Source organism: Ranitomeya variabilis, chromosome 2 (genome assembly GCF_051348905.1).
Source record: "Ranitomeya variabilis isolate aRanVar5 chromosome 2, aRanVar5.hap1, whole genome shotgun sequence".
In the NCBI taxonomy this organism is placed as follows: domain Eukaryota; kingdom Metazoa; phylum Chordata; class Amphibia; order Anura; family Dendrobatidae; genus Ranitomeya; species Ranitomeya variabilis.
In genome coordinates, this window is record NC_135233.1 from 276251348 (window position 1) to 276266689 (window position 15342).

A 15342-nucleotide genomic window follows, 5' to 3' on the forward strand; every position below is an offset into this window, starting at 1 on the left:
TATTCAAATGAGTTGCCAAATGAATTGAAAATCTAGTCCAGACATTGACAAGGTTCGAAAAAGATTTTTATTTGAAGTAATTTTCTCCTTCAAACTATGCTTTTGTCAAAGAATGCTCCCTTTGCAACAATTACAGCAGTGCAGACCTTTGGCATTCTAGCAGTTAATTTGCTGAGGTAATCTGGAGAAATTCCCCCCCCCCATGCTTCCAGAAACCACTCCCACAAGTTGGTGTGGCTTGATGGGCACTTTTTGCATACCATACTGTCAAGCTGCTCCCACAACAGCTCTTTGGGGTTGAGATCTGGTGACTGCGCTGGCCACTCTATTACAGATAGAATACCAGCTGCCTGCTTCTTCCCTAAATAGTTCTGGCATAATTTGGAGGTGTGCTTTGGGTCATTGTCCTCTTGTAGGAAGAAATTGGCTCCAATCAAGCGCTGTCCACAGGGTATGGCATGGCAAAATGGAGTGATAGCCTTCCTTATTAAATATCCCTTTTACCTTGTACAAATCTCCCACTTTACCAGCACCAAAGCAACCCCAGACCATCACATTACCTCCACCATGCTTGACAGATGGCGTCAGGCACTCTTCTAGCATCTTTTCAGTTGTTCTGCGTCTCACAAATGTTCTTCTTTGTGATCCAAACACCTCAAACTTAGATTTGTCTGCCCATAACACTTTTTTCCAATCTTCCTCTGTCCAATGTCTGTTCTTTTGCCCATATTAATCTTTTCCTTTTATTAGCTAGTCTCAGATATGGCTTTTTCTTTGCCATTCTGCTCTGAAGGCCAGCATCCCGGAGTCACCTCTTCACTGTAGACATTGACACTGGCGTTTTGCGTGTACTATTTAATGAAGCTGCCAGTTGAGGACCAGTGAGGCGTCGATTTCTCAAACTACAGACTCTAATGTACTTGTCTTGTTGCTCAGTTGTGCAGCGGGGCCTCCCACTTCTCTTTCTACTCTGATTAGAGCCTGTTTGTGCTCTCCTCTGAAGGGAGTAGCACACACCGTTGTAGGAAATCTTCAGTTTCTTGGCATTTTCTCACATGGAATGGCATTCATTTCTAAGAACAAGAATAGACTGTCGAGTTTCACATGAAAGTTCTTTTTTTCTGGCCATTTTGAGAGTTTAATGGAACCAACAAATGTAATGCTCCAGGTTCTCAAATAGCTCAAAGGAAGGTCAGGTTTATAGGTTCTCTAATCAGCCAAACTTTTCAGCTGTGCTAACATACTTGCACGAGGGTTTTCAAGGGTATTCTAACCATCCATTAGCCTTCTTACACAGTTCGCAAGCACAAATTACCGTAAGAACACTGGAGTGATGGTTGTTGGAAATGGGCCTCTATACACCTTTGAAGATATTGCATTACAAACCAGACGTTTGCAGCTAAAATAGTCATTTACCACATTAACAATGTATAGTATATTTCTGAATTATTTAATGTTAGCTTCATTTAAAAAAAAACCTGTGCTTTTCTTTCAAAAATAAGGACATTTCTAAGTGACCCTAAACTTTGGAACGGTAGTGTAATTATTTTTGCATCACTATATTCTGAAAGCACATTTTTAAAAAAATGTACAGGGTTCACTGAACGGGTTAACTAGTGTGACAATTTTCTAGATCGTCGTTCTGGACGCGGCAATACCAAATATGTGTAGTTTTCTTTTTTTCTACATAAAATATGTATTAGTGTAATATTCATTAATGTTTTTAAAAACATTTTTACAATTTTCTTTTACTTTTTTTTTTTTTTCACTTTTTTACTTAGTCACTCTATGGAACTCACTTTTTCACATTGATTGCAGGTATAATGCATTGCAATTAGAGATGGACGAACTCAAACAGTAAAGTTTGCCGTCTGTAACGAACACCTAATTTTCAGGCACGGACACCGAATACGGACTTCACCAGGAAGTCAGTGCTATTGTTCAGATTCGGCCCCCAAACACCGGGTGTTAGTCGCGCTGACATACGTATGACAGTGCAGCAAACACTGCTTCTGATCGGCAGTAACATCATTACCGCCGGTCAGACAGCAGCAGTTCCCACGCTGTCAAATGACAGAGTGAGCTCGCAGCTGTCATCAGAGGTGAAATACTCTCCCTGTCATTAGTGACAGCAGGCTTAGGCTGATGGGAGCAGTTGTCCCATCAGCTAACGCCAGTGACTGGAGGTAACCTTTTTACCGCCAATCACATCTGCGGCCTCACGCTGTTTGACAACGTGGGAACCGCAGCTGTCTGACCGGCGGTAATGATTTTACTATCGTTCAGGAGCAGTGTTTGCCGCTCTGTCATGTACATGACAGCGTGGCAAACACTGGATGTTCGGATCCCCAATTCAAGTGAATGGGGTTCGGGTATTGTTCTGGTACCCGAACCTGAACTTTTCTTTTTTTCTTTTAACTGTGGGGACCAGTATGGGTGCTAATGCAGGGGCCATTACATAGTTTGTGGCTTAGTATGGGGCCCACTAAACAGTTTGGGGGCTAATGCAGGAGCAATTATACAGTTTGGAGGCTAATGCAGGAGCAATTATACAGGTTGGGTGCTAATGCAGGGCCATTATACAGTGTGGAAGCTAATGTAGAGGCCATTATGCAGTTTAGGGGCTCTTGCAGGGGGCAACTATACAGTTAAACTTTGCGGTAGAGCAGAGAAACATGGTCTCCCTGCACTAAAGCTCTCCATTCTGTAGACCAAAGGTCTCTGAGTATTCAGCCTGCAGAACAACGGGATGATGCACTGGAGGAGGCTTGGGTGAAGTGGTGTCAGGATTTTGATGTCCTGTACTTGCACTGGTATGATTACATCAACATCCTTGGTTGTCTGCTGTCTGACTTATCAGGATTTGGAGTATGTTATGTTTTGATTTTATTTAGTACTTGCGGTACAACTGTGGAGGCACCATAAAGTGTGGGGGACCCTCATACAGTGTAGAGGATACTGTGTATGGCCCTCACACAGTGTTGAAGCTACTTTGAAGGCCTTCAAAGTGCAAGGACCCTCATACAGCATGGGGGCTACTGTGGATTGCCCTCATATATTGTGCGGCTACTGTGGGGGTCTCTCTTACAGTGTGAGCATTGTAAAGTGTTGGGGACCCTCATACAGTGTGGGGGCTACTGCAGGGGGCCCTTAATCAGTGTAGGGTTACTTCAGGGGCCTCATAAAGTTTGAGGAAATCAAAGTTTAGGAGGCCGTCATAGAGTGTTGTGATTATCTGCTGGGTTTCCCTGTAACCACAATTAGGGTGTGCCACTGTAGTTGTAATCAGGGCTACCTGGTTAGGGGTCCACTCAGATGCTTCGCTCCATCTGAGCGGAATCACTAACTATGCCTCTTCCCAGCCTAAAATTTGCCTGCCAGCCTCTGCAAAAATCCCATCTAAGGCTACTTTGACACTAGCGTCGTGCACTGCACGTTACAATGCGTCGTTGTGGATAAAAAACGCATCCCGCAAAGTTGTCTGCAGGATGCCTTTTTTCTCCATAGACTTTTATTAGCGACGCATTGCGACGCAGTGCCACACGTCGCAACCGTCGTACGCCGGTTGCGTTGTGTTTTGGCGCACCGCCGCCACAAAAAAGTTACATGTAACTTTTTTTGTGCGTCGGGACCCCCATTTTCGACCGCGCATGCGCGGCCGAAACTCCGCCCCCTCCTACCCGGACCTTACAATGAAGCAGCGGAAGCGTCTTAAGACTGCTTCCGCTGCCAACGTCGGGCATTTTCTTCACAGTATGCGTCGGTACGTCGGGCCGACGCAGCGCGACGGCCCCGTACCGACACTAGTGTGAAAGTAGCCTTAACCTTATTACAGCAGCATCCACATGATATTAGCTAATGCACGGTGTGAAAAAGAGGAGCAACTTCCAGAGAAAAGTTTAGTTTGAAATTACATAAATTAGTATGGTATTACTGATGCAGTAGTAAAGTTATCTTATTATTTAGCTTAGTTCTACCTTTTGTTATAGGGGGCGATGTGCTCCTGAATGATTGACAGTTTTGCACTAGTGGCATTGTTCCACAGCTGACAACAGATTTCTTTCCCATGCTGCAATCAGAAGCAGCTTTTGCCTCTGCATCATCAGAGGAGGGAAGGTCAATGAAGCCCGGAATAAAAGTAAATACCGGTAATTGTTGTGTGGTGGTTATACAATAAAAAACAAACATTTTCCTTCAGTAATTATCATGGACAAACAACGCTCCTAGAAATTTGAGGACATTCCTACATTCAAATGATCCTAAATCAATGTATTCGAGATAAAAGGCATACCTTATCCTGCAGACATCCAATGAGTCCTGCTTCTTATGTTGAATTAAAGCAGCCTGTAACGCTTTCTTGCAAATTGATGGATAATATGCTGGAGCTTCCATTGACACAGCTAAATTTATTTTTAAAAAGGTAATAAAAAAAAGAAATATGTAGATAAATACTGACAGCAGGCAGGATTATACTTTACTTGTAACATACTGTACAGACTTGTTTATCTAATACATAATTGTGATATTGTTGAAATGATGAAGCTTTCAACTACTACACAAATTCTGGAGTGTAACCCCTTCAAGCACCCAGCCCTTCATGTATGTCACTCCAAAAAAGACACACTGAAGGGGTATCTAGATTGTGAGCCTTAATGGGAAGAGTGATAATAATGTCTGTAAAGTGGTGCGGAATAAGATGGCTTTTGAAAGTGTTCATCCGTCTTGGCATTTTCATGTTTTGCTACCTCACAACCTGGAATTTCACTGTTTTTTTGAGGGTTTGTGTCACGATCCATTTTTGGATTCGTGGCAGCTCTGGTTCCACTCTGTTTTAAAAGTAGCTTTTTTCCTTTTGTGACCATTGGGGGTTAACCCCTTCACCCCCGGAGCTTTTTCCGTTTTTCCATTTTCGTTTTTCGCTACCCTCCTTCCCAGAGCCATAACTTTTTTATTTTTCCGTCAATTTGGCCATGTGAGGGCTTATTTTTTGCGGGACGAGTTGTACTTTTGAACGACATCATTGGTTTTAGCATGTCGTGTACTAGAAAACGGGAAAAAAATTCCAAGTGCAGTGAAATTGCAAAAAAAGTGCAATCCCACACTTGTTTTTTGCTTGCCTATTTTGCTAGGTTCACTAAATGCTAAAACTGACCTGCCATTATGATTCTCCAGGTCACTACGAGTTTATAGACACCTAACATGACTAGGTTATTTTTCACCTAAGTGGTGAAAAAAAATTCCAAACTTTGCAAAAAACAAAACAAAACAAAATTGCGCCATTTTCCGATACTCGTAGCGTCTCCATTTTTCGTGATCTGGGGTCAGGTGAGGGCTTATTTTTTGCGTGCCGAGCTGGCGTTTTTAATGATAGCATTTTGGTGTAGATACGTTCTTTTGATCGCCCGTTATTGCATTTTAATGCAATGTCGTGGCGACCAAAAAAACGTAAATCTGGCGTTTCGAATTTTTTTCTCATTACGCCATTTAGCGATCAGGTTAATGCTTTTTTTTTATTGATAGATCGGGCGATTCTGAACGCGGCGATACCAAATATGTGTAGGTTGGGTTTTTTTTTTATTGATTTATTTTGATTGGGGCGAAAGGGGGGTGATTTAAACTTTTATATTTTTTTTATTTTTTTCACATTTTTAAAAACTTTTTTTTTTTACTTTTGCCATGCTTCTATAGCCTCCATGGGAGGCTAGAAGCAGGCACAACCCGATCGGCTCTGCTATGCAGCAGTGATCATAAGATCGCTGCTACACAGCAGATTTGCAGGTGTGCTGTGAGCGCCGACCACAGGGGGGCGCTCACAGCCACCGGCAATCAGTAACCATAGAGGTCTCAAGGACCTCTATGGTTACCTTCCTGACACATCGCCGACCCCCGATCATGTGACGGGGGTCGGCGATGCGCTCATATCCGGCCGCACGGCCGGATGCGGTAGTTAAATGCCGCTGTCTGAGTTTGACAGCGGCATTTAACTAGTTAATAGCGGCGGGTGATCGCGATTTCACCCGCCGCTATTGCGCGCACATGTCAGCTGTAAAAAACAGCTGACATGTCGCGACTTTGATGTGCGCTCACCGCCGGAGCGCACATCAAAGCGGGGGTCCCGACATGTGACGTACTATACCGTTACATGTCGGGAAGGGGTTAAAGGGCACCTGTCACCACGTTTTTGGAAGATGGGATAAAAATAGCGTTAAATAGGGGCAGAGGTGGGCGTTACATTAGTGTGTTTGTTATGCGTTTATTACCCACCGAAGCTGCCGAAATACCTTTGCAAAGTCTCCGTTTTCGCCTATCAATCAGGCTGGTCTGCTCAAAAGGGCGTGGTGTCTTCCCCCAGATCTTGCTTAGTTTTCCGTTGGTGGCGTAGTGGTTTGCGCATGCCCAAGGTCCCGGATCCACTGCACAGGGGAGTTAAAAGAGCGCGAACTCTGCTTCAGGAAAATGGCCGCTGCGATCTCCATCTGCGCACGCGCGGCATCCCGCGGCCATTTTCCTGAAGCCGCGGCCAGCAGAGCGCCGCTTCTGCGCACTCGCGGCCAAAGGAAGATGGCCGCCCCCACCAATCACCAATGAAATAGTGCACATCGCGCTCTTTTAACTCCCCTGTGCAGTGGATTCGGGACCTTGGGCATGCGCAAACCACTACGCCACCAACGGAAAACTAAGCAAGTCCATATGAAGATAGAAAAAAGTGCACTTACCCGTGTTATAAGTGGTCAAGACTTTATTCGGACATGGTACAAAAATAGCAGGGAGGGATGTGAAACAACTTGGACAACGGCACTTTTTTCTATCTTCATATGGACTGCACAAGTGTTTTTGGAAGTTGCACCCCGTGATTACATTAAAAGGTATTTTTTGTCGGTGGTTCCGAGAAGCAATGGATTGTTTGCTATTACAGAGTTAAATTGGACTTACAGCTGTGCGGAGGAACACTTTTTTCTTTTTTGTTTATCAGGAAAACTAAGCAAGATCTGGGGGAAGACACCACGCCCTTTTGACCAGACCAGCCTGATTGACAGGCGAAAACGGAGACTTTGCAAAGGTATTTCGGCAGCTTCGGTGGGTAATAAACGCATAACAAACACACTAATGTAACGCCCACCTCTGCCCCTATTTAACGCTATTTTTATCCCATCTTCCAAACACGTGGTGACAGGTGCCCTTTAATGTCATTTTTTTCCCCCAGCTGGCAATCTGGTTCAACTGCAGTGCTGCTGGGTCAGCTGATGTGGGTGGTGACCACTTCCAGAATCCTTTAAATGGTCACCTGATGCATCAGCTGACTGTTGGTGATAGAGTTTCTCTGGAGACCAGCCGATGTGTAAGGAGCTCTCTGGTGCCAGCATGTATCAGCTGTTTGAAGTCCTGGTGTCGTATCCTACACTGAGTGGAGTCTGGAGTCCGGCTTCAGAGTCATCTGCGGTGAGGAGCTTCGCAGCTGGGTCTTGAAGCTAAGTGTGGTGTTTTTTGTGTTTTTTCACGATCCCCTGTGTGGTACCATCTGCAGTGGTGAGGTTAGCGCTCCTTGCCAGCCAGTGTACTAGCCAGGGCAGCGCAAGGTGATGACAACTAGAGACGAGGTTCCTGACGACGGTGGGGTGAAGGACCCCCTTAGGGCATTAGGGGAGTGCAGGGACAGGCTCAGGTTTGAGCAGGAGGTGACCATTCCTTCATTTTCTTATTTATAGGGCCTTCCTCCCTCCTTTTTCCATCCCGTTGTGAATTTGTTGTACCGACCCCCCCCCCCCCCCCGTTTGGTCGCAATATGTATCGTGATAGTTTGCATCAGTTCATGTAAAGAACATGCCTACAACTGTGAACATTTGGTTTTCTCTTTATTGTGAACCAAACAACAAATAGGACAAAATAACTGAAAACTTCAGTGTGCATAACTGTTAAAGTCAGTACTTTGTAGAGCCTCCTTTTATGGCAATTACAGCTGCAAGTTGTTTTGGATGAGTTTCTATGAGCCTTCCACATCTTGCCACTAGGATTTTTCCCATTCCAACTGCTCCAACTCCTTCAAGTTAAATGGTTTCCTAAGTTGAACAGCAATCTTCCAAGTCTGACTACAGATGCCCAGTTGGAGTAAGGTCTGGGCTTTGATTAGGCCACTCTAAAACATTTACACGTTTCCCCTTAAACCACTCGAGTGTTGCTTTAGCAGTATGCTTTGGGTCATTGTCTTGTTGGAAGGTGAACCTTTGTCCCAGTCTCAAATCACTGACAGACTGAAACAGGTTTTGCTCTTGGCGTGATGATCTGTTTTGGTTTGGCGCCAGACATAGCATTTATCTTGATGGCCAAAAAGTTAAATTTTAGTCTCATCTGACTGCAGCACCTTCCTCCATATATTTAGGGAGTCTCCCACATGTTTTTTGGCAAACTCAGAACGAGCCTTACAATTTTTATGTGTAAAAGCTTTTTCTGCCCACTCTTACATAAAGGCCACATCTATGGAGTGTACGGCTTATTGTGGTCGTGTGGACAGATACTCCAGTCTCTGCTTGGGAGCACTGCAGCTCCATCAGGGTTAACTTTGGTCTCTATGCTGCCTCTGACTACTGCCTTCCTTGCCTCAGCCAAGAGTTTTGGTGAGCAGCCTTCTCTTAGCAGTATTGTTGTAGTACCATGTGTTTTTCCATTTATGATCATAGATTTGTTGGTGGTCTGGGGAATCATCAGAGATTGGGATATTTTTTATAACCCAATTCTGACTTGTACTTCTCAACAACTTTGTCCTTGACTTGTCTGGAGATCTCCTTGGTCTGCATGGTGTTTGGTAAGTGGTGCTTCTTGTTTAATGGTGTTGAAGACTCTGTGGCCTTTCAGAAAAGGTGTGTAATAGAGTTGAGTGAATTTGTTCGGGTTCCCCCTTATTTGGCAAGCTATAGTGCTTATCGAATAAGCTGCAGAGGGTACCCGGCTTCCTGGATCGCTCCTGCTGTTCGGCTCTGCAGCTGCATATGTCGCGGCTATGTGACTGTCACAACACATGCATGGGGAGCCCAACAAACAAGCTCTCTATGCATGTGCTGTGACAGTGACACAGCCGTGACACATGCAGCTGTGGCAACAGACAGCTGATCAGTCGATGCGATCCAGGAAGCTGGGTTCCCTCTGCAGCTTATTCGGTAAGAGCTATAGCTTGCCGAATAAGCGGGGACCAGAACATATTCACTCAACTCTATTGTGTTTATACTGATAGATTCTTTGACACCTAAACTGCACACAAGTGGACGTTCTTTCACTAAGCATGTGACTTATGAAAGTAATTGCTTGCACCAGAAATTTTAAGGGGTTTCATAGCAAAAGGGGTGAATACATATGCACATGCCAATTTTTAGTTCTTGATCCCATACATTTAATTTATGCCTATATTTTTCTCACTGCACCAACTCTGAAAATTTAGTGCTGATGCATTACACACAATTCGGATTTAATAAATATTTAAACACAGGTTGTAATGTAACAAACTAGGTAAAAAGGCAAGCGGTGAATACTTTTGCAAGCCACTGTATATAAGCAAAGCATAATTAAAAATAATAATCATGACAATCCAGGCTCACTCACACTGGCATATACACTCACCGGCCACTTTATTAGGTACACCATGCTAGTAACGGGTTGGACCCCCTTTTGCCTTCAGAACTGCCTCAATTCTTCGTGGCATAGATTCAACAAGGTGCTGGAAGCATTCCTCAGAGATTTTGGTCCATATTGACATGATGGCATCACACAGTTGCCGCAGATTTGTCGGCTGCACATCCCAAAGATGCTCCATACAAGGCAGGATGGATCCATGCTTTCATGTTGTTTACGCCAAATTCTGACCCTACCATCCGAATGTCGCAGCAGAAATCGAGACTCATCAGACCAAGCAACGTTTTTCCAATCTTCTACTGTCCAATTTCGATGAGCTTGTACAAATTGTAGCCTCAGTTTCCTGTTCTTAGCTGAAAGGAGTGGTACCCGGTGTGGTCTTCTGCTGCTGTAGCCCATCTGCCTCAAAGTTCGACGCACTGTGCGTTCAGAGATGCTCTTAGGCCTACCTTGGTTGTAACGGGTGGCGATTTGAGTCACTGTTGCCTTTCTATCAGCTCGAACCAGTCTGCCCATTCTCCTCTGACCTCTGGCATCAACAAGGCATTTCCGCCCACAGAACTGCCGCTCACTGGATTTTTTTTCTTTTTCGGACCATTCTCTGTAAACCCTAGAGATGGTTGTGCGTGAAAATCCCAGTAGATCAGCAGTTTCTGAAATACTCAGACCAGCCCTTCTGGCACCAACAACCATGCCACGTTCAAAGGCACTCAAATCACCTTTCTTCCCCATACTGATGCTCGGTTTGAACTGCAGGAGATTGTCTTGACCATGTCTACATGCCTAAATGCACTGAGTTGCCGCCATGTGATTGGCTGATTAGAAATTAAGTGTTAACAAGAAGTTGGACAGGTGTACCTAATAAAGTGGCCGGTGAGTGTAGTCTCTCATGCAAGAGAATCGGGAAGATTATGCTAATGAGACTCGGCTGACACTCTGTCAGAGTTTGATCCAAGTGTCATCTTACTAGGATCCGATTCTCTCGCATGAGAGAATCCCAGCAAATGTGCGGAGAAGATGGATTACTTAATTTCTCCATTGTCTGAGTCAGCGTATGTCGGACTGCACTTCAATAACATCTCGGTGCAGTCCAATATTTCACTCCCTTCCATAGACTTGTATGGGTGTGCATGATTCAATTATTATTATTTATTTATATAGCACCATTAATTCCATGGTGCTGTACATGAGAAAGGGGTTACGTACAGAGTTATAGATATCGGTTACAATAAACAAATTTACAATGACAGACTGGTACAGCGGGGAGAGGACCCTGTCCTTGTGGACTTACATTCTATGGGATAATGGGGTAGAGACAGAAGGTCGGGGGTGCGGTAGCTCTGGTGGTGGTGGTGAGGCAGGAGAATGGTTATTGCAGGCTGTAGGCTTTCCTGAAGAGATGGGTTTTCCGGTTCTGTCTGAAGGATCCGAGGGTGGTGGATATTCAGACGTGTTGAGGCGTGGAATTCCAGAGGATGGGGATATTCGGGAGAAATGTTGGAGGCGGTTGTGTGAAGAACGAATAAGTGTGAAGGAGAGTAGGAGGTCTTGGGAGGATCGGAGATTACGTGAGGGAAGATAGTGGGAGAATAGTTCAGAGATATAGGGAGGGGACGGGTTGTGGATGGCTTTGTAGATCAGTGTTAGTCATACCTCCCAACCGTCCCGGATCCCGCGGGACTGTCCTGATTTTGACAGTCAGCCCCGGGATCCCGGGCGGGACACTAATGTCCCGCACTACGTGCCTAGGGCAGGGACAATGCAGGGGGCGGCACCTGAGTAGCTTAGGTTTGTGGCTGTTTTTTTTTCTTATACATGCTGGGTCTCCTCCCGACCGATCCCGGCCCCCCCCGCCCCCTGTGTGTGCGGCGCTGCCACGCTGAGGCAGAGAGCCAGCAGCGATCAAGATGAGAGGTCAGCGACTCACCTGCCTCCTGTGTGTGCACGGAGCTCCGGCTTCTCCTGCTCTTAGCTGCTATCCCGGCAGAGAAGGAGAGACGGGGGAGGTGCCGGGACAGTGCAGAGCTGTGAGCAGCCGGAGAAACTGAAGAGCTGCACATGGACAGATCAGCCGCCCCTGCAACACAGAGGAGATTGTGTGTGTGTGATGTGTGTGTGTGATGTGTGTGTGTGATGTGTGTGTGTGTGACATGTGTGTGCGTGTCTGATGCTGCATGTGTGTGTCATTGTGTGTGTGTGATGCTGCATTTGTGTGTGTGTCATGTGTGTATGAGGTATCTGGTGTGTGTGATGGCTGAGTGTGTGTGTGATGGCTGGGTGTGTGTGTGTGATGGCTGGGTGTGTGTGTGATGGCTGGGTGTGTGTGTGTGATGGCTGGGTGTGTGTGTGTGATGGCTGCGTGTGTGTGTGTGATGGCTGCGTGTGTGTGTGTGTGTGTTGGCTGCGTGATGGCTGCGTGTGTGTGATGGCTGCGTGTGTGTGATGACTGCGTGTGTGTGTGATGACTGCGTGTGTGTGTGATGGCTGTGTGTGTGTGATGGCTGCGTGTGTGATGCATTTGTGTCAAAGCTGCATGTGTTTGTGAGCTGCGTTTGTGATGCTGCGTGTGTATGTGTGATACTGTGTGTGTGATGCTGCATGTGTGTGAGCTACGGGCGTGTGTGAGCTGTGTGTGTGCTGCGTGTGTGTGAGCCGTGTGTGTGAGCTGCGTGCCTGTATGTCATTATACAGTATGGAGAACTGTGGCCATTATACAGTATGGAGCATCATGTGTGGTCATTATACAATATGGAGCATCATGTGCAGCCAGTATACAGTATGGAGCATCATGTGCGGTCATTATACAGTATGGAGCATCATGTGTGGCCATTATACAGTATGGAGCGTCATGTGTGGCCATTATACAGTATGGAGCACTGTGTGGCCATATTTTTTTGTTTATAACTATTGTATATGAAACAGTGTGATCGGCAGTGCTAAATGGGTGTGGTTGGGACGTGGATATGGGTGTGACTAATTATGAATGGGTGTGGCCAGAGGCGTGGCCTAAAATTTGCGCCGCAAACTTTGTCCCTCTTTCCCATCTTCAAAAGTTGGGAGGTATGCTGTTATCTCCTAATTTACTCCATCTGTTCTCACACATTAATGCCCTCCTCCCCATACTGTTGTCTCCTCACACATTTACCCACTTCCCCCATACTTTTGTCTCCTCGTGCGGTGCAGTTGTGACATCAGCAGCATGAACCGGTGACCTGATTACGCTGTTGACATCGCTCTGACCCGAAAGTGCTGGTGGTCGGGGCTACAATTGTACCTGAGAGATGCAACATGAGTTCCCACTCAGCTTCCTTACACAGTATTATTCCTCCACTCAGAATGATGTCCCCACACAGCCCCGACTCAGAATGATGTCCCCACACAGCCCCCTTACACAGTATCATGTCCCCACACAGCTCCTTTACACAGTGTCATGTCCCCACATGATCCCCTAACACAGTATTATATCCCCGCACAGCTCAATTTCACAGTATCATGGACCCCTTACACAGCATCAAGTCCCATCATAGTCCCCTTGCACAGTATTTTGTCCTCACACAGCCCCCTTATAGAGTATTATGTCCTCACATGGCCACTTTACACAGTATTATGTCCACACACAGCCCTTCAGACAGTATCATATCCCCCACACCTCCCCCTTACACAGTATGATGTCCCCACACAGCTCCCTTTCCACAGTATTATTTACCCTCCCAGCCGTCTTACACAGTATGATGTCCCCACAGAACCCCATTATAGAGTATTATCTCAACACACAGCCCCCCATTCAGAATGATGTCCCCTACACAATCCCCTTTGTCAGTATTATATCCCTACACAGCCCCCTTGCAGAGTATGGCTACTTTCACATTTCCGTCAGTACGGGGCCATCGCAAACCGTCGGCCCGACGTACCGATGGACATTGTGCTAAATTTAGCACAACGTGGGCAGCGGATGCAGTTTTACAACGCATCCACTGCCCATTGTGATGAGCGGGGAGGAGGGGGCAGAGTTCTGGCCACGCATGCGCAGTCGGAAATGGCGATCCGTCGTGACAAAAAAAGTCACATTGAACTTTTTATGTGCGACGTGCCCTCCAAAACACGACGCATCCATCGCACGACGGGTGCGACGTGTGCCCATCCGTCGCGATCCATCGCTTATACAAGTCTATGGGCAAAAAACGCATCCTGCAAGCACATTTGCAGGATCCTTTTTTTGCCCATAACGACGGATTGAGACAGAGGGCAAAAGATGTGAAAGTAGCCTATTATGTCCCCACAAGCCTTCCAATCAAAATTATGTCCTAACTCAGTATTGTGTCAACATAACTCTCCCTCCCACAGAATGATGTAAAAAAATAAAATAAAATAAAACTACTCACCTAACCCTGTTCCCTTGCAGTTCAAATCTATTCCGTGTATTTAGGCACCGCTGGCAAATTGCCTCTACATAGAAGAAGAGGACTTGAACTCTAGTGCCACCTATTGGAAGTAGCATTGCTAAAAGTCAATATCAACCCTTTAACGAGTCTTGCCATATGACTTAGAGTAAAAGCCAAACCAGAATCTCAATTGCAGACACGTGTTTCAGGGTGTTGCCTCCCTTCAGTTAAAACAATGATATCTGATTTGGCTGTATGAGAGGCCATTGACTGGGGTCTGAAAGGTATGATAGACATTACCCTTTAGACCTCAATCAGAGGCCTCACATACAGACAAATCAAATCTCATGATTTGCACTGAAGGCAGGGCCGGCCCGAACGTATAGGCGAACTAGGCAGCCGCCTAGGGCGCCGACCCTAAGGGGGTGCCAGAGAAAAACTAGAAAAAATTATAAAAAATCTTTTCAAAAGGCAAAAGGTGTATGGAGCGGAGCTGAATGTGTATGAGGTGTATGGAGCGGAGCCGTATGTGTATGAGGTGTACGGAGCGGAGCCGTGTGTATGAGGTGTACGGAGCGGAGTCGTGTGTGTATGAGGTGTATGGAGCAGAGATAAATGTGTACGAGGTGTATGGAGCGGAGCCGCGTGTGTACGAGGTGTATGGAGCGGAGCGCGTGTGTACGGAGCGCAGCCGCGTGTGTAGGAGTAGCTATGTGTGGCCATTATACAGTATGGAGCATCATGTGCGGCCAATATACAGTATGGAGCATCATGTGTGGTCATTATACAGTATGGAGCATCATGTGTGGCCATTATACAGTATGGAGCACTGTGTGGCCATTATACAGTATGGAGCATCATGTGTGGCCATTATACAGTATGGAGCATCATGTGTGGCCATTATACAGTATGGAGCACTGTGTGGCCATATTTTTTTGTTTATAATTATTCTTTATGAAACAGTGTGATCAGCAGTGCTAAATGGGTGTGGTTGGGCCGTGGATATGGGTGTGGCTAGTTATGAATGGGTGTGGTGAGAGGCGTGGCCTAAAATTTGCCGCGGCGCGCGTGTCCCTCTTTCCCATCTTCAAAAGTTGGGAGGTATGGTGTTAGTAGTTTGAACTGGATTTGTGGGGGAATTGGGAGCCAGTGGAGGGATTTGCAGAGGGGAGAAGCAGGGGAGTAGCGAGGAGAGAGGTGGATTAGCCGGGCAGCAGAGTTGAGGACAGACTGGAGTGGTACAAGAGAGTTAGCGGGGAGGCCACAGAGGAGGGTGTTGCAGTAATCAAGAATGGAGATGACGAGGGCATGCACAAGAGTTTTAGTAGATTGTGGGCTG

At 46.1% G+C, this 15342-nt stretch overlaps 1 protein-coding gene across 4 annotated transcripts in view; it reads right to left on the reverse strand.

Annotated features, from left to right (window-relative positions):
- TEX11 (testis expressed 11) overlaps positions 1 to 15342 on the reverse strand; it is a 301033-nt gene that overhangs the window by 71957 nt on the left and 213734 nt on the right. For all 4 annotated transcript variants that reach the window (XM_077284979.1, XM_077284978.1, XM_077284977.1 and 1 more), the window contains one exon: positions 4292 to 4400. In XM_077284979.1, coding sequence (XP_077141094.1) covers positions 4292 to 4400 — 109 coding nt within the window. The remainder of the gene's footprint in view (positions 1 to 4291; positions 4401 to 15342) is intronic.